Source organism: Mobula hypostoma, chromosome 5, assembly GCF_963921235.1.
Source record: "Mobula hypostoma chromosome 5, sMobHyp1.1, whole genome shotgun sequence".
Classification (NCBI taxonomy): Eukaryota; Metazoa; Chordata; class Chondrichthyes; order Myliobatiformes; family Myliobatidae; genus Mobula; species Mobula hypostoma.
In genome coordinates, this window is record NC_086101.1 from 73215854 (window position 1) to 73236059 (window position 20206).

General features: G+C 44.4%; 2 protein-coding genes across 5 annotated transcripts in view; one reads left to right on the forward strand and one right to left on the reverse strand.

Annotated features, from left to right (window-relative positions):
• The window catches only part of epb41l5 (erythrocyte membrane protein band 4.1 like 5), a 207315-nt gene that overhangs the window by 186037 nt on the left and 1072 nt on the right, over positions 1–20206 (forward strand). For 3 of the 4 annotated variants that reach the window (XM_063048542.1, XM_063048540.1, XM_063048543.1), the window contains 3 exons: positions 4161–4263; positions 16397–16477; positions 17047–17189. In XM_063048542.1, coding sequence (XP_062904612.1) covers positions 4161–4263; positions 16397–16477; positions 17047–17189 — 327 coding nt within the window. The remainder of the gene's footprint in view (positions 1–4160; positions 4264–16396; positions 16478–17046; positions 17190–20206) is intronic. The other variant, XM_063048541.1, reaches the window with a different exon arrangement.
• si:dkey-3d4.3 (ras guanine nucleotide exchange factor F) overlaps positions 1–20206 on the reverse strand; it is a 180430-nt gene that overhangs the window by 44600 nt on the left and 115624 nt on the right. The window lies entirely within an intron of this gene.

The following is a 20206-nucleotide window of genomic DNA, read 5'->3' on the forward strand; positions in this document are numbered from 1 at the left end:
CAAATTGTGAATATTGGATCTAGGTATTCGGTCAGACACCTGCAAGGGTGTCCAAAAGGTTCCGGCGTTCGTCCCTTCTGTCATAGTTACCAGATGTCACAGCTCCTCAACTCCCTGACTTCTGAAGACACTGCAGTTTCTTTTGAGTGATAAACTACAATATAAAGAAAGATCTAGATCATTCCTCACAAAACCTTGCATCACATTTTGGAAACAGACGCACGGAGAAGCTTAAAGACAGGGAATGGGAATCTGCCGATCAGTCCGTTGTCCAATATTAATGGACTCCTGTTAATCTGCATTTAAACTGCAACCTCACCCAGTGTTTAAACTAAAATAAGATGATTTTGGGTTCCATGGTAACTTCAGTGACATGACACATAATGATGGTGGAAACTTCAGAGCAGGATGATTCCTAGCTCTGATGTAGAAACCTGACGCCATGAGCAAATTCCAAGCAAATATACCAAATCCTGTGTTTAAAATTAAATAATACTGTTTAATACCATCAGATTAAAACAGGCCGAAACTTGTTCTGATTTCCCATTAAGTTATAATAACCAGGGTGTGAAATACCGTAGTTGATTGATAGTTAATTTGCAACCATTACAACACCTGGATTTTAAATAACATTTTACAGTAATGAGGTATTCGTTATTATAGTTTCCATTATTTATCATCACAAAAGGTGGTGCAAATCCAGACATGAGCAGGATAAGAGGATTCCAAACACAAGGTCTTCTGCAGATTCTGGAAATCTAGAACAATGCACACAAAAAGCTGGAGGAACTCAGCAGGTTAGGCAGCGTCCATGGAAATGATTAAACAGTCACCGTCTTGGGCCAAGACCCTTTTCAGGACTGGAAAGAAGGGAGAGGATGCCAGAATAAAAAGATAAACAGTGGGGGGTGCGAGAAGGGAAGGAGGATAGTTAGAAGGTGATGGGTGAAGCCAGGTGGGTGGGAAAGTAAGGGGCAGGAGAAGAAGGAATCTGATAAGAGAGTAGAGTGGACTGTAGGAGAAAGGGAAGCTGGAGGGGAGGTGATTCGCAGGTGAGAAGAGTTAGGGGCCAAAATGGGAAATAGAAGATGAGGGAAAGTTGGGGGGGATTTTTTTTTACCAGAAGGAGAAATTGACATTCATGCCATCAGGTTGGAGGCTCCCCAGACGGAATATAAGCTGTTGCTTCTCCACCATGAGGATGGCCTCATTGTGGCCCAAGAGGTTATGGACCAGCATGTTGGACCGGGAATGGGAATCAGAATTAAAATGTTTGCCCAGCGGGAAGTTCTGCTTTTGGTGAATGGAGCGAAGGTGCCTGACAACTAGTCCTCCAGTTTACACCAGGTCTCACCAGAGTAGAGGAAGCCGCATTGGGAGCACCGGAAACAATGGACGACCCCAGCAGATTCGCAGGTGAAGTGTTGCCTCACCTGGAAGAATTGTTTGGAGCTCTGAATGGAGGTGAGGGGGGAGGTAAATGGGCAGGTGTAGCACTTATTCTGGGCTTGATCCTGTTAGCTGGTGCCATTAGTTCTTTGAAGAACCACAAAGACCAAGGGCTTGTCAATAAGTGGGAGAAAATGTGGTTCTTGAGGTAACATCTGGCCATTGCAACTATTGGGATTATGCTACACTGTGGTCTTAAAATGTGTATTTCCACTGGCAAAGATGTACACAGGCTTTCTGCCCAATCCTTCAGGATTTTCTACAGGTTCACTTGCGCACTAATAATCCCCAGACCTCATTTCCTTTAAATGTGCTTGAAGTTACTATTTCATTATATGATAACGAATTTAGAATCAGAATCACTATCACAGATATTTGTCATGAAATTTATTGTTTCGTGGCCACAGTACAGTGCAATACAGTGGATTCGGGTTAATTGGGCCATCCGCTCATATGGAACAACTCTTAAAGAACAAAAACCAAATCAAGAAAATAGCCAGAATTCCCTTCATTTATTTGGGACACTATGCTGCTTAATTGGGACCGGAGACTGTTGCCAAACAGTGTCTAACCAGTGTCAGTCACATACATGTTGTGTGGCCGATAAACACTACACCATGCTCAGAATGAACAGTTTTTACTTGTGTTCATGTACAAAAAACAGCAATTTTTGTCACTGATAGCTGTCAAGTAACAAACAGTAAGACCATTCAGAATGGTTTTGTTCATTGTGGTTTCAAGCATTCAGTCTTGGAGATGACTGAAATGCCCTGGAGTGAAAATGAAACTGTTTTCCTATGTCAGCAAGTTATGAACAATGAAAACTCTGAAGGCATTGACAACCATTTTGAATGTTACAATGAGAACGAAGATTTGGAGGATGCAATCGTGAAGTATTGTTTGAAGGCAGTCCGTTACCTGTATGAGGTGTTTGCGCTGATTTTGTTCACTTACAATCAATCAAAAGAATTTGGCAGCATCCCATCAGTAACTATTATGAACTAATACATAGTTTTATAGTATTTAGTAGTATTGATAGTATTGTAATTTGTTTTGTATTTCATTTAAGTGCATAATTTGTTACTCAGGTAAATAGAAGATTGTCTTTTATATACCTTTTTTAACTATTTCCATGAAATTTCAGCTAATTGGGGTAGCCGCTTAATTGGGCCAAAATGTACTGGCCTTGATGTGTCCCGTTAACTGGATTCCAATGTAGATAAGTTTACGATAAGTGACAATAAGATATATAGACCAATAAGTATTGCAAGAGGTGAGGAAGTATTCATGGTTCTGTGGTCCACTCTGAAATAGGATGGCAGAGTGAAAGAAGCTGTTCCCAAATGTTGATGGTGTGTCTTTCGGCTCCTGTACCTCCTCCCTCATGGTAGTCATGAGTAGGTAGCGTAGCAGTTAGTGCCACGCTACTGCTGCTCGAGACATCCTGGACCCTAGCACCTGGGAAGCGACACTCCATCCTAGCGTCTCTTTCGCCGCATAGGACCCCCTAACTGTTGAGTCCCCTATCATAACTGTTCTGCCTGACTTTATCCTTCCTTACGCAGCCTCAGAGCTGGCCGCAGTGCCTGCTGCACCTTTAGAAATTAGTCTGACTTTGGTGACATACCAAATGTCCTCAAACTCCTAATGAAATATCGCCACTGTCGTGCCTTCTTTGCAACTACATCAATACGTTAGTCCCAGGAGAGATCCTCAGACATGTTGACACCCAGGAACTTGAAGCAGCTCACCTTTTGCACTGCTGATCCTACGAGGTTTGAACAAAGCTGAAATGTTTGAAAGCTTTGCTCATATCATGAGTTCCTCTCCCTGACTCGTGTCACTGAGAGGTTAGTAGGGTAGAACTGCTTCATCCAGTTGTGAAATGGACGTTTGCCTTTGTCTTGAACTTGTGGCTCTTTGCTGTGTTCATCCATCTGTAATAGAATCTTCAATCTTCATTGGAGAAAGTGGTTTCATTCTGTGGCAAGGACTGCCGAGAATGGTGGGGAAGGTGTTGAACATTGAAATTTTATCTATATCTGACTGGTCCCCCTGGACCATAAGACATCGGAGCAGAATTAGGCCATTTGGCCCATCGAGTCTGCTCCACCATTCCATCATGGCTGATTTATTTTCCCTCTCAGCTCTATTCCCCTCCCTTCTCCCCATAACCTTTGACATCCTTAATCAAGAGCCTATCAGCCTCTGCTTTAAATATACCCAATGACTTGGCCTCCATAGCTGTCTGTGGCAATGGACTCTACAGATTCACCACCCACTAGCTAAAGAAATTCCTCCTCATCTCCGTTCTAAAAGGACATCCTTCTATTCTGAAACTGTGCCCTGTGGTTCAGACTTTCCCACTATTGGATGAACGTAAGAAATAGGAGCAGAAGTAGGCCATCTGACCCGTTGAGCCTGCTCCATCATTCAATAAGATCATGGCTGATCTGACCATGGACTCATTCCCACCTACCTGCCTTTTCCCCATAACCATTAATGCCCCTACTATGCAAAATCTATCCAACCCTGTCTTAAATATATTTGCTGAGGTAGCCTTCACTGCTTCATTGGGCAGAGAAGCATCCTCAGCAAATGCTGACCATTTTCTTTTTAATGAAGAAGGTAATTGTTTAGGTGTCGTGGTTCTATAGAGCTAACCACAGGAGATAGCATTCATGGAGTCTCCCTTCCCCATGTCTTTACAGTGATGTTCCAAGTGTGGAGGAGACAGGTCCAAACCATGAAGTTCCAACCATTCCGTCTATTCCAGCTACCGCTGAGCCAGCCAAAGAGCTTCCAGCTCTAAAGGTAAGACAAAGTTGCACTTCTAAAGCAATTCTCATCTCCTGAGGTGGGTTTGAATGTATAGGTACTGTTATGTACTTATCTGGAGGAGCTAGTATGCACAGAAGAGGGTCCAGTAAGCACTACGTTATGACAATGATGAAACTTTCATCTTGATAGCATGGACTGAGGGGTTGATGTTGGCCAGTTACGTGGGAGATCAACTTCGTCTTCACTGGGTAAGTGCAGAAGCCTTCTTCCCACCAGAGCAGTTGGAGATTTCATCTCTAAGGCTTTGGACAATGCATTGGGTCCAAGTTCTCAGGCTAGAGAAGATGAGAAGGAATACAGCAACCAAATCCCGCAGAGCCTTGAAATGAAGACAAGCTGCTGGACATGTTTGAGAGAGAGTGGGAGTGGGGAGGTCAACGTTTCAGATCATCTGAATATATGTTTCATCATTTATAAAACTCTCTTAACCCTTGGACAAACCCTTAAATGACCTACAAAATGAAGTATGATGTTGAAGTCCTCTGTTGGTTGGTGGTGTTGTACAATCCAATTCTTTGCAGCAAGAGATTCTGTAGACTCTGAAAATCTAGACAACGCACACAAAATGCTGGAGGGACTTTGTAGTTTAGGCAGCATCCATGGAAATGATTAAACATTTTGAGCCATGATCCTTTGTCAGGATCAGAAAGGCAGAGGGCGGAAACATTGACTGCTCAGGGAGGCATGCAACAATGTAGTCAGACAAACAGCTTTTGGTATCTTCAGTGATCCCATTGTCAACTAATGCACAGGTCAACCGGGAAACACTTCAATCTATACTGTCTCTGTTGCAGAAATTAGGTTGCCCCAAACTGGTTCTTGAAGCTACAGTCAGCAGACAAAGCTTGTTCAAGTTTAATTGTCATTCAAACATACACATTTGTACAGCTAAATGAAACAGTGTTCCTCTTGAGCCGAGGTGCAAAATACAGTACATACAGTCACATACAATAGCACATACAGTCACAAAAAGTAATATTAGTACAAGTTCCTGAGTGGCATGGCCTGTAGATTGATGGTGCCTGGGATGTTGTCCTGGAGCCATGTTTCTGCAAGAACAAGTATGCAGCAGTTTCTCATCTCGCGCTTGTTCAGTGGACAAAGGTAAAACAAGTAGTCTTGCATTGGGTCAGCCACAGGCGATCCAGCTTGTCTTCCACGGAGTGAACACTAGAGAGCAGCACACAAGGAAGGATGTGTGTCTATACATTCATCAAAAATCCTGCCAATCTCCAAGACATTGGAGGAGTTCCCTCCTTCAACACACGAGGGCAGTAGGAGCTTATGAAACATTAATATTTTATGTTCAATGCATGAAGCAAACCAGTGCAGATTGTAAACAAACTCAGTATAAAGAAAACATTTCAAATTTTAATTTATTTTGTTGAATAAGGACATCAGCTGTAACTCCAGTATGTCATTAGGAGTTTAAGGAGATTTGGTATGTCACCTAAAACACTCGCAAATTTCTACAGGTGTACTGTAGAGAGCATTCTAATTGGTTGTACCACCATCTGGTATTCTGGTATGGGAGGGGGAGCATGGTACAGGATCAAAATAAGCTGCAGAGAGTTGCAAACTTAGTCAGCTCCATCATGAGCACTGACCTCCATAGTATCCAGAACATCCTCAACGAGCAATGCCTCAAAAAGGCAGCGTCCATCATTAAGTACCCCCATCACCCAGATCTTGCCTAGTTCTCATTTCTACCATTGGGAAGGAGGTACAGAAGCCTGAAGGCACTCACTCAGCGATTCAGGAACAGCTTCTTCCCCTCTGCTATCCAATTTCTGAATGGACATTAAACGCATGAAAACTAGCTCACTACTTTTTTTATTTCTAATTTGTTGCTCTACTTATTTCGCTATTTTATATATATTCACAGTTTTTTTCTCTCTCTGTTATCATTTTCTGTTGCCACAAACTTTGCAAATTTCATAACATATGCTGGTGATAGTAAATCTGATCCCGATTCCTTTTGTAATTGCCCAGAAAGTGTCTGCTATGGAAAAATTGCCGTCTGCATCTAGGAGACAATTCTACTGTATTATTGAGAAAGGAGTTCAGTATTTGCAACTGATGTGGAGGAGTGAGGCTACATTTCCAAATCTGAAAGGTTTATGTTGGATCCAGCTGGGATTCCACAGGTCCCTGACATTGTATGGTCAGCTGTAATGATTGGATGCTTTTTCACATTCCCCACCAACTTCAGCAGTCCCTGCCTGTCTCCTAGCCGTTTTTGTTAATCACAAAGAAATCTTCAGCAGAGTATGCAAAGTAAATCAGGAACACCCCCACAAAAATTCCCCAGCTGTCTGCTCGATTCCTTGAGAATGTTCAAACTTCACTCACTCCTTTTTTTTCTTGAAAGTCTTGAGTGTAGGTTGGCGATTTTGACCTGGAGCTCCCAGAGCCCAGTGCAGTCATCAGATAAATTCAGGTATGTAGCTTTTTTGGGATGAGATTAATCTTAAGAACCCTCTTTAATGAAAAACAACTCTAAGCCTGCACAAAACACAAAGAAACTGCATGCTGATCAATCAACTTCAGCTCATGGCATAGTGGCTCCGTCTGCTGGAGCTGTTCAGAAATTACAGTATTTCAAAATCAGCAACTTGTAAACGATGAGCCTAAACTCTGGAAATGATTCCTTCAACCCAGCTGAGTACAGGGACCATCAGGCTGCCCACATTAATTCCATTGTGTTTTTCCAACAATCCTATCATCATCCGCTCCTCAATTCTACTACTCACTGTCACACTAGAGACAATTCACGATGGTGAGTTGATCTTCTAACCCACAAGTACTTGGGATGTTTGAGGAAACCCATGCGGTCACTGGGAGACTTCACAAAGTGTGCACAAATAGCACAGGAAACCAGATTTGGACCAGGGTCACTGGAGCTTCACCTGTCTTGCCACTGTACTGTCACCAAATTGTCTCTTATCAATTTGATGTTATTCCATTTCTAGGGATATCTTAAGAGCAGAATATTGGATGTGTATACAAGAAAAAGTTTGTGAACCCTTAGCAACTACCAGGTTTTCTGCATTAATTACTCATAAAATGTGGTCTGATCTTCATCTAAGTCACAATAATAGACAAACACAATCTGCCTAAACTAATTAACACGCACACAATTGTACTACTTCTTGTCATTACTGAGTACACCAATTAAACAATCACAGTCTAGGTTTAGAAACGTCTGTGAACTTCTGGGGTAATGCTTTCTACAAAAGCTATTTGGAGTCAGATGTTCCAATCAATGAGATGAGATTGGAGGTGTGGGTTGTAGAGGTGCCCTGCCCTATAAAAGACACACAAAGTCAGGGTACCGACAGAGCCTGCTGTTCTCAAGAAAGATCTGTTTTTGTGCACCATGCCTCGATCAAAATAGCTTTCAGAGGACCAGAGAAGAATTGTAGAGATGCATCGAGCTGGAAAAGGCAACAAAAGCATTTCTAAAGAGCTGAGTGTTCATCAGTCCATGGTGGTGGCCTCTGTCGGTGATGGTCGATCATGGGTACTCTGCCTCTGGTAGTCACTGGTTTGTCGAGCAGCGTCGACTGTGGCTATTGAGGCCGATCCCGGAATGGCAGACTCTGCCACAGTTGCTGCACGTGTAGGGCGTTGTGGAGTTGTTGTCCGCTGTCCGCTGTGCTCTCCGTGTAGCTCTCCGCTCTTCAAACTGACTCAGGATCACTCTTTCCCCTTGCTCTAGGTATTGTTGAAGAGTACCTCGCCATTTGTTGCGGTCACCTGCTGTATCGTCCCAGCGCTCTATGTTGATTTTTAAGGCTTTCATGTCGCGCTTGCAGAGGTCCTTGAAGCGAAGCTGGGGTCTACCAACGTTCCTCTTGCCTGTTGCTAGTTCTTCGTAGAGGATGTGCTTTGTCAATCTACCATCCTTCATACGACGGACATGGTCCAGCCAGCGCAGTCTGCGTTGTCTTAAAAGCGTGAACATTGTGGGAAATCCAGCACGGAAGAGGACCTCAGACTCTGAGACATTGTCTCTCCAGGTGATACCGAGGATGCAGCAAAGGCTGCGCAGGTGAAAACTATTGAGTTTCCTCTCCTGCTTGGAGTAGATGGTCCAAGTCTCGCTACCATACAGGAGGGTGCTGATAACGCATGCATTGTACACAGTAGTCTTGGTCTTTGTAGCGAGTCTTGGATTCTCCCTGACCCGTGAAGAGAGTTGAGCAAGGATCAATGCTGCTTTGCCGATACGCCTGTTGATTTCAGCATCGAGGGAGAGAGAGAGTCACTAATGGTCGACCCCAAGTATGTGAACTCGTGGACCACTTCTAGATCGTAATCGTCAATGGTAATGACTGGTGTCTCCACTACGTTCTGGGCAAGGACATTTGTTTTCTTTAGGCTGATGGTAAGCCCGAAGTCCTTGCATGCCTTAGCGAAGCGGTCCATGAGAGTTTGTAGTTGCTGTTTGGTGTGCGAGGTTATAGCAGCGTCATCGGCAAAGAGCATGTCATGTATTAAGATCTTCCGCACCTTTGCTCTTGCTCTCAGGCACGCAGGGTTGAACAGCCGCCCATCAGACCTGGTGTGCATGTAGATGCCTTCTGTCCACGTCCCAAACGCATGCTTCAATAGCAGAGAGAAGAAGATGCCGAATAATGTTGGGGCCAACACGCATCCTTGTTTGACTCCACTACGAGTAGTGAAGGACTCTGATTAGCTGCCATCGTACTGAACGGTAGACCTCATGTCGTCATGAAATGACTTGATAACTTTGGAGTTTCGGGGGACAGCCGATCTTGAGGAGAATCTGAAAGAGCCCATCCCTGCTGACAAGTTCGAGTGCCTTGATCAAGTTGATGAAAGCAACATTTTTGTTGTTCTCTGCACTTCTCTTGGAGTTGATGGAGTGAGAAAATCATGTCGACATTTCACCTCCTTGCGCGAAAACCACATGGGGACTCGGTAGACCCGTTCTGCCAGAGTTTGTAGACATGCCGGAGTTACATGAGCAAACACTTTGCTGACTGTACTCAGGAGGGAGATACCCCTGTAGTTGTTGCAGTCTCTCCTATCAGCCTTGTTCTTGTACAAAGTGACGATTTTGGAGTCACACATATCCTGTGGTACGGTTCCTTCCTTCCAGCACTGACGGAGGACCTTGTGTAAAGGTTGGAGGAGTGAGCTTTTGCAGTGTTTGATCAGGTCTGGAGGAATCCCATCATTGCCAGGAGCTTTCCCTGGGGCTAGACTTTCAATTGCTTTGCTGAGGTCCTCAATGGTTGGTTTGGGGTCAAGTTCATCCTTGACTGGTAGACAATTGATGAAATCAATGGCTGAGCTAACAACAACATTTTCCCTTAAGTAGAGCTCAGAGTAGTGTTCTACCCAGCATTCCATCTGCTTGCTTTTATCGGTGATTATTTCACTGCTGGATGTCTTCAGGGATGCTGTCTTGCTCTGCGATAGGCCAAGGGCCTTCCTGATACCATCATACATGGATCTGATGTTTCCTGTCACAGTTGCTGTCTGACTGTCCTCACTGAGCTGGAGCCAGTACTCATTTGCGCACTGCATTGCAGTCTGTTGCACTTTGCTTCTAGCAGATCGAAATGCCTGGAGTGTTTGGTCAGATGGTGAACGCTTATACTCTGTGAGAGCTGCACGCCTGACTTCGATGACAGGAGTAATAATATTAGACTTTCCCTCAAACCAGTCACTGCTCTTACTGGTCTTTCTTTGAAAGATGGAGAGTGCTGATTCGTGGATGGTGTCACGAACGTATGACAATTGTTCTGTTGCAGCATCTCCTTGTGAGGAGGTAGTCATAGCACCTTGTACTGACTTGGCAACCTGGTCAACCTTTTCTGACTGCAAGTTTTCCAGTTTGTTTGGAGTGGTGGATTTTCTTCGGACATAGTTTGATCATGCAGCGTACTACAGTGAGAGAAATTGTCTACAAATGGAGGAAACTCAGTACTGTTGCTTTTCTCCCTAGGAATGGGCATTCTGCAAAGATACCAAGAGCACAAAGTGCAGTACTAAAGGAGGTCAAAAATAATTCAAGGGTAACAGCAAAAGACCTGCAGAAATTTCTAGAACTTGCTAAAGTCTCTGTTCATGTGTTCACTATGAGAAAGACACTGAACAAGAATGGTGTTCATGGAAGGACACCAGGGAGGAAACCACTGCTCTGCAAAAATAAAAATATTGCCACATGTTTCGAGTTTGCAAAAGATAACCTGGATGTTCCACACTGTTTCTGGAACAATTTCCTGTGGGCAGATGAGACAAAAGTTGAACTTTTTGTCAGAAATGCATACCACTCTTTTTGGAGGAAAAAAAGCACTGCAAATCAACACCAAAACCTCATGCAAACTGTGAAAAAAGGTGAAAGGAGCATCATGGTTTGGGGCTGCTTTGCCGCCTCAGGGCCTGGGCAGCTTGCAATCATTGAGGGAACAATAAATTCAAAATTATATCAAGGCATTTTACAGGAGAATGTCAGGGTAGTGATCCATAACCTGATGCTTAATAGAAGCTGGGTAATGTGACAAGACAATGATCCGAAACACACGAGTAAATCAACAACAAAATGGTTTAAGAAGAAGAAAACGTGTGTTTTGGAATGGCCAAGGCAGTCTAGATCTTAACTCACTTGAGATACTGTGGCATGGCCTGAAAAGGCGTGTTCATGCAAAGTGTCCCGGAAATGTAGATGAACTGTAACATTCTTCTATGGAGAATTGGCCTAAAATTCATCCGCAGTGTTGTGCAAATCTGATCAGCAGCTACAGGAAACATTTGGTGAAGGTTATTACTGCTAAAAGAGGCTCTACTAGTTTTTAAATACAAGGGATTTCGTGCTTTTTCCAGCCAGGACCGTGAATGATTAAACATTTGTTCAATAAAGACATGAAAAGTACAATCGTTGGTGTGTTATTCTTTTAGGCAGGTTGTGCTTGTGTATTATTGTGACTTCGAAGAAGATCAGACCATATTTTATGAGTAATTAATGCAGAAAGCCAGGTAATTGCAAAGAGTTCACAAACATTTTTCTATCAACTGTAGATCGTGAAGTTTGTTGTTTTGTGGCAGCAACGCTTTGCATAAAAATTGGATGTTTTGTTGAGCACTGGCCATTTTAAAGCCCTTCCCCACTCCCAGAATGACCTGCCTGTCCTCGGCTTCTTCCAGTGATGGTGTGAGGCTGAACCCAAACAAGAAAACCAGCATCTCTCATTCTTCCTGGCTTGTCTATTAAGCCATGGCATGAACACTGAATTCTCCATTTTTATGTAACCTACTCTCTCTCTCTGAGATCAAACAAAGAACAGTAGAGCACAGTATGGGTCCGTCAGCCCATAACCTCCACCTTTCTGCCATCCATGTGCCTGTGTAAGAGACTTCTAAATGTCCCCAATGTATCTGCCTCCAACCCAGCAGTGTATTACAGGCACTTACCACTCTCTGCCTTAAAAGAACAACTTCTGACATTACCTTAAAGTTTCCAACACTCACCTTAAAAGGAATTCCTCAGGTATTGGCCATTGACACCTTGGGGAAAAGGGATGTTGGCTCTCCACTCTATCTAGGCCTCTCATAATCTTGTACATTTCTATCCAATCAATTCACACAAAATGCTGGAGGAACTCTGCAGGTCAGACAGCTTCAGTGGAGGGGAATGACCAGCCATTGTTTTGTGTCAAGACCCTTCATCAGAACTGGAAAGGATGGGGGAAGAAGTGGGAGTAAGGAGGTAGGGAGAAGGAAAGGAATGTAAGTTAGAAGGTGATGGGTGAGAGTAGGTGAGGGAGAAGATGGGTGGGGAAGGGTTATTGAGTAAGGAGGTGGGAGAAAGGTAAAGGGCTGAAAAAGGAGGAATCTGATAGGAGAGTGGACCATGGGAGAAAGGGAAGGAGGCAGGGAACCAGAGGGATGTGATGGGCAGGTGGGGAGGAGAGATGGGGTAAGAGGGGAAGCAGATTGGGAAATGGCAAAAGATAGGGGTGGGGGGAGAAATTGCCAAAAGTTAGATTAATTGATGTTCATGCAAACCAAACGGAATATAAGGGATTGCTCTTTCAACCCAAGTGTGGTATCATTGTGGCAGTAGTGGAGGCCATGGACCAACATGTTGGAATGGGAAGTAAAATTAAAATGGATGGCTACCGTGAAAGCCTGCCTTTTGTGGTATTAAATTAAACTAATCTATCTGCACTTGGTCCATATCTGCCTCCACCACCACCCTAGGCAGGGCTTTCTGGGCACGTGCTATTCTACACGTGAAAACAAAACTTGGCCACACATCTCTGTTAAACTCCCCTTTTCACCTTAACTGCATTCCCTCTAGTATTAGACATTACAGCCTCGGGGGGAAAAAGGTAATGGCTGTCTGTCTATGCCTCTCAAATTGTTAATTAACTTTTATCAGATCTCCCCTCAGTATCTGCTGCTCCATAGAAAGCAATCCCAGCTTGTTCAATCTCTCTTTGTCATACATGCCTTCGAATCCAGGCAGCGTCCTGGTAAACCGAGTCCGCACCCTTTGCAAAGCCACAAAATCTGTCCTATAATGGGGGGACCAGAACTGAACACAATATTCCAGATGGGTTCTCACCAGAGTTTAATAAAACTGCAACATAACCTCCTGAAACTTGAACGTACTTGCCTGGACTAACAAGACAAGCATACCATGTGCCGCCTTATGTTGATGAAGGGTCTCGGTCCAAAACGGTGATTTCTCTCCATAGATGCTGCCTAACTTGCTGAGTTCTTTCAGCATTTTGTGTGGGTGTTGCTTAAGATTTCCAGCATCTCTTCTGTTTATCAAGTTCAAACGTACGTGTGTGTGTGTGTGTGTGTGTGTGTGTGTGTGTGTGTGTGTATATATAAAAAACGAAGTGAAACAGTGTTCCCTCCAGACCACCGTGCAGCCAAAAAACATGTATCACACACAGCATTTAAAAGAAAATATTACCACAAATAAGTTAATGAAATGTAATTCAGAAGTGCATGTAGGTAAACATTAAAAAGCAAATACCACAGTAAATGGTAAACTGCTGGCTCTCCTAGTGATGAGACCTCAGTGATGGCAAGGTGTTCATTATTCTCACAGTCTGGGTGAAGAAGCTGTTACCCAGTCTGTAAGTCCTTGTCTTGGTGCTCCTGTCCCTCCATCCTAACAGTAGTGGGTCAAAGGGATTTTGGGGTAGATGGTAGGGATCCCGAACAATACTTTGGGACCTTCATACGCAACACTCCCAGTATATGTCACAAATAGAGGAGAGGAATACCCTAGTGATCCTCTCGGCAGTTTTTACTGTCTTCTGATCCATTGGCTTGCAGCTTCAATGATGGAGGTTGATAGGACACTCTCGATGATGCTGCAGTTAAAAGTTGTGAGAATGGGGGATTCTGCCATACTCTATTTGTGCAACCACTTTCAGGAAACTATGCATCTTGATCCCAAGAACCCACTGTACTGTACATTAGAAACATAACCATCTATATTAAACACATGCCTGCATATCCCACATTCCTGAAATGTACTTGCTGAAAGTAGGATTTCAGGTCTCGCTGGAAAAGGTATTAAAATTCAACTAGTTTTACAACTCAGCACAATGTCTGGCATTGAACCCCTCACAATCTCAGGCATTGAACGTCACAATCCCAGGCTTTGAACTCGTCACAATCCCAGGCTTTGAACTTTTCACAATCCCGGGCTTTGAACGTTACGATCTCAGGCATTGAACGTCATCATCTCAGGCGTTGAACTTGTCACGATCTCAGCCGTTGAACTCGTCACGATCTCAGCCGTTGAACTCGTCACGATCTCAGGCGTTGAACTTGACACGATCTCAGCCGTTGAACTCGACACGATCTCAGCCGTTGAACTCGTCACGATCCCAGGCGTTGAACTCGTCACGATCCCAGGCGTTGAACTCGACACGATCCCAGGCGTTGAACTCGACACGATCCCATGCGTTGAGCTCGACACGATCCCAGGCGTTGAGCTCGACACGATCTCAGGCATTGAACGTCACAATCTCAGGCATTGAACGTCACAATCTCAGGCATTGAACGTCACAATCTCAGGCATTGAACGTCACAATCTCAGGCATTGAACCCGTCACAATCTCAGGCATTGAACGTCACAATCTCAGGCATTGACCTCGTCACAATCTCAGGCATTGACCTGGTCACAATCTCAGGCATTGAACTCGTCACAATCTCAGGCATTGACCTCGTCACAATCTCAGGCATTGACCTCGTCACAATCTCAGGCATTGACCTCGTCACAATCTCAGGCATTGACCTCGTCACAATCTCAGGCATTGACCTCGTCACAATCTCAGGCATTGAACGTCACAATCTCAGGCATTGACCTCGTCACAATCTCGGGCATTGACCTCGTCACAATCTCAGGCATTGACCTCGTCACAATCTCAGGCATTGAACTCGTCACAATCTCAGGCATTGAACGTCACAATCTCAGGCATTGAACTCGTCACAATCTCAGGTTTTGAATGTCACAGTCTCAGGCCTTGAACATCAGAGTCTCAGGTATTGAACGCAAGTCTACTGTTTTTAATTTCTTGTTTCTGATCTTCTCTTTTTCCAGTGATATCCAATGAAGAAATTTAGACTATCTGGAGTTACTTATTTTCTGTAGCAGATTAATGTTGAATGATGTAATATATTTACAATCTTGCCATGATTGCATGTGGCAAAAATACTACCTGGAATTCTGAGGATGAGAGAACTATCAATGTTTGTGTAATTTGTGTTTAACCTGGTGTAAACACAAATACAGTGACGTCTCAGCCTAGTTCAGACTGTTGTTATTTGACTGGTTGGCAGCATCAAAAGAGAATTGTTCCTTATGTTTTGAAGCAGTTAGAGATATTCTAAGGTGTTAAATAAACATCTATCTATGCCACTCCTAATTTTATCAACCTCCCCTCAGTCTCCACTGCTCCAGAGAAAGCAACTCAAGTTTGTCCAATTTCTCCTTTATAATACATTCCCTATATGAATCTCAGGGTAGTATATGGTGATGTATATGTTCTTTTACGTTCAATCTGCTTTGAACTGTGAACTAATCTAGGCAACATCCTGGTAAGCCTCTTCTGCAACCTCTCCAGTCTCCATATCCCTTCCTAAAATAGGGCACCAAAGTTTTAATGATGATAGAAAAAAAGATTAGATTTATTTGTCACCTCAACATCACAGCATACAGTGAAAGGTTTCATTTGTGTCAACGACCAACACAGCCCACAATGTCCTGGAGATAGCCCACAAGTGTTGTCCTGCTTGTATCTGTCTGTTTCAGTGTGTTTGTGACAAATACAGCTAATCTTTTACCATCAATTATGTAAGACAAAATATTCACTGTATCTTGGTATATTAATAAACCAATAACTTGTGTACCAGCTGAATATTGGAAGTGAAGTCAACAGATGACGGAAGTGTCTGGTGATACAGGGGAGGTGTAGAAGTGCATGTAGCTGAAAACTGAGGCTCACGGTTAACTGCTTCCTTCAGTTTAACTAGCATCTTTCCTGTTATATTTCCATTCCTCTGACACGAATCGTGCAGTTGGATCATTTGCTTCTAGACCCGTTGCTGTCACGGCTCCAGAATGTGTGTGGTACGGTAGTGTAAGGGTTAGCGTAACACTATGACTGTGCCAGTGACCCGGATTCGATTCTTGTCACTCGATGAAAGGAGTTTGTACGTTCTCCCCAAACTGTGTGGGTTTCCTCTGGGTGCTTTGGTTTTCTCCCGCATTCCAAGGACCTACCAGTTAGTGGGTTAATTGGTCACTTGGGTGTTAGTTGGAGGCGCAGGTTGTGGGCCAGAGGGGCCTGTTACTGTGCTGTCTCTCTAAATTATTAAGACATATGCAAGTCATGGCTTGGGACAGTTTTCCCTCTCCAGCATGGTTCAGCATCTTCGGCAGCTACCACTGGGGATGAGGGGAAGCACCTTGCCTCCTCCCCTCCCAATGTGTCAGAAATGTGACCGAGAGGCCCCTGCGTCGACCACAGTATGCTGGGGCCCAAGTTCCACTGGTTTACCCCTCCGCACTTGACCCCAAAGTTTTTTTATGTTGTGTCAGCAGGACGTTGCTGAGGACCTGGACAATCTACTCTCAGCTCTGAGTGAAAATCTGATCGACTTCACGGATCCCAGCCCGCCGGTAGGTGCATGTGGTTCTTTTTCTTCATTCATTCTGCTCTTCGGATATCGCCAGGATATGGTCATTGCCTTTGCTAAGGTCCTCCCAGCAGGAACTTCCATGTTTTGACCAGTAATAATGAAGGACTGGTGTTGCATTTCTGAGTAAGGGTCACACCTGCCATTCACTGATCCCAGCTGTGCCCTCCTGGGTGGTGGAGATCCTACTTTTTGGGCGGTGTAGATCCTACTTTTTGGGCGGTGTAATTGGAGTAATTTCAAGCAACTAACTGTCATGTGGACACTGCACTCTGGTGCCACAGTGCACTAGCGTTGGAGTGGGAGAATGTTTAAGATGCTGGATGGGGTGCCAACTCTGCAGGATTCCCCATGGATGATGTCATGTCATTTTGGCACTGCGACTGGTCTCATCCAAGTATTCATCAGAGAAGTTCTAAATGGGTTTCATCAATTGTTTTTAGATATTTCTGTCTAACCCAATTTTCGTTAAATTTCAAATTTCATATCAATTTCTTGTAAGAAATATTGAGCAGGTTCTTGAGTTTATTTAATTTATTGTATTTAATACAGGGAGGGGTCGTTGCAAATGGAGTTTTCAATCGTGAAGCCTCAGCCGCCCCGAAAGCAGTACAAGCAGTTGTTGACACTCCACTCTTACCCAAACCATCTTCTACTGCAGCCCCAGTTACCAAAGGCTCAACATCATCCACCAGGTAAAGCTTTGCTGGTAATCTCTGCCACTGGTGTGTTAAGCAAGAGAGAGCTGAATCACTAGAACTGTGCAGTTGCATCATTCAATGAGAACTTTAGTGCTCTGCTTGATTATTCATTGTTGAAGCTGTCAATTCCTTGTAACATCGCAGTTGTTCGCTTAGACTGCTTCAGACAAATCAAAAGATTGTTTCAGTCCTTTTCTAGAGTAACTCAACTTTCTAAAATCAGAAACAGATTCATTATCACAGACATACAAGTACTGTGCAAAAGTCCTAAACCTTGGCACACTGCTGTAGTAATTTTATATAGTGCACTGTACTGCTGCCACATTAAAAAACAAATTTCATTTCATATGGGAGCGATGACAAACCTGGTTCTGATATGGGTTTGTGTTGTGGACCAAGAGGGGAAGGAGTGGGAAGCACCAGAGAGATATTCTGTAGTGATCAATCAACCAATGGTTTGGAATCAAATGATCTAGCATGGTGTCTCAGGGCTGGGGGTGTCTGCATCCGCACCACCCTCGCCCCTGCCCACCTCTGGCACTCCTTCTCTGCCACCTGCCCCACGCCCCTCCCATGGTGCTTAGTCCTCGCCATTCCAAACATCCTTTGCTCTTGCCAGATTTACAAACTTGTTCTCCGCTCCATGTCAAATACAGTATAGTGCAGGCATCCTAACTACATATGGTATATATGTCCCTAAGACTTTTGCATGGTACTGTAGATGTGAATTTGTTGTTTTGTAGTAGCAATGCAGTGTAAAGACATATTACTAAAGGTTACAAACAAAAAAATAGTGCAAAGGAAGGAATAACGAGGTGGTGTTGATGGACCATTCAGAAATCTTACAGTGGAGGGGCAGAAGTGTTTCTGAATCACTATATGTGGGTCTTTGGGCTCCTGTAGCTCCTCCGCAAGGATAGTAACAAGGAGGGCATGTCCCAGAGAATGAGGGTTTCTCGGGACCGATGCCACTTTCTTGAGGCACTGCCTCATGAAGATATCCTCAGTGGTGGGGGTGGGGGGGGGGGGAAGGCTTTTGCATGTGATGGAGCTGGTTGAGTCCGCAGCTCTCTGTGGCCTTTTGTGATGCTGTGTCTGTGAGCTTCCAGACCAAGTGGTGATGCTGACCACCCTACAGCTCTAGAAATTTGTTAGTTAGAGTCTATAGTGACATCCTGAATATCTTCAAACTCCTGAGCTGCTGACATGCCATTTTCATGATTGCATTAATGTATTGGGCCCAAGATAGGTCCTCTCAGATGTTGACTCCCAGGAACTTGAAACCAGTGTGTGGTCTCCCAGCTTCCTCTTTCTGAAGGTCATGGTCAACTTTTGGTCTTGCTGATATTGTGTGATCCAAATAAAGTTAATATTTTTTAAGTCAAAGAAATACATTTTACACAAATTCAGGCCCAATGGAATCCCACCACAAAGCACATCTTTCCCTCCCCCCCCCACTTCCTGCTTTCCGCAGGGATCGCTCCCTACGCAACTCCCTTGTCCATTCATCTCCCCCCGGCACTTATCCTTGCAAGTGGAACAAGTGCTACACCTGCCCCTACACCTCCCTCACTACCATTCAGGGCCCCAAACAGTCCTCCCAGGTGAGGCGACACTTCACCTGTGAGTCTGTTGAGGTCATCTGCTGTAGCCGGTGCTCCCGGTGTGGCCTCCTGTATATCGGTGAGACTGACATAGATTGGGTGACCACTTCACTGAAACCCTGCGCTCTGACTACCAGAAGAAGTGGGATCTCCCAGTGGCCACCCATTTTTATTCCACTTCCCATTCCCATTCCGACATGTCAGTCCACGGCCTCCTCTACTGTCGCGATGAGGCCACACTCAGGTTGGAGGAGCAACACCTTATATTCCATCTGGGTGGCGCCCAGCCTGATGGCCTGAACAACAATTTCTCAAACTTCTGGTAATGCGCCCCTCCCTTCATTCTCCATTCCCATCTCCCTCTCTCATCTTATCTCCTTGCCTGCCCATTGCCTCTCTCAGGTGCTCCTCCCCTTCCCTTTCTTCCATGGCCTTCTGTCCTTTCCTATCAGACTCCCCCTTCTTCAGCCCTTTAGCTCTTTCACCAATCAACCTCCCAACTCTTTACGTCACCCCTCCCCTCTCCCGGTTTCACCTATCTATCATCTTGTGCTTCTTCCTCCGCTCCCCCCACCTTCTAACTCTGACTCCTCATCTTTTATCCCAGCCCGAAACGTTAACTGTACTCTTTTTCATAGATGCTGCCAGGCCTGCTGAGTTCCTCCAGCATTTTGAGTGTGTTGCTCTGGATTCCAGCATCTGCAGACTTTCTCTTGTTTGATTCCAGCTAAAGTTGTGCATTGTATTAAGTAGTTTTATTGCTTCATTGGTTTTTGGCTTCAGGGTCTCAGTGCTCCTCACTTTGGTGCTGAATTTATATCAATTCCCAGAACTGTGACGCTGAGTTGAAGTTCAAGTTCATTGTCACCTCACTGTACATGTATACAATCAAAGGAAACAACATTCCTCCAGCCACAGTGCACCCACAAAACATATATCACGCACAGCACATAGTAAACCAAAATGTTTCCATAAATAAGGTAATAAAATATAATTCATTATGGATGTAGTGCTCAGCACAGCTAAACAGTAAACAGCTCGCAGTCGTCGTGATGAGACCTTGATGGTGGCATTAGTCTCAGCTTGAGGGGAGAAACTGTTACCCAGTCTGGCAGTCCTACTCCTGGTGTTCCTGTACCTCCTTCGTGACAATAGACAATAGGCGCAGGAGTAGGCCATTCAGCCCCTCGAGCCAGCACCACCATTCACTGTGATCATGGCTGATCATCCACAATCAGTACCCTTTTCCTGCCGTCTCCCCATATCCCTTCACTCCACTATCTTTAAGAGCTCTATCTGACTCTTTTTTGAAAGAATCCAGAGAATTGGCCTCCACTGTCTTCTGAGGTGGTAGTGGGTAGTGACGGTAGTGGGTCAGAGAGATTATTGAGGACAGGGATCCTCAAC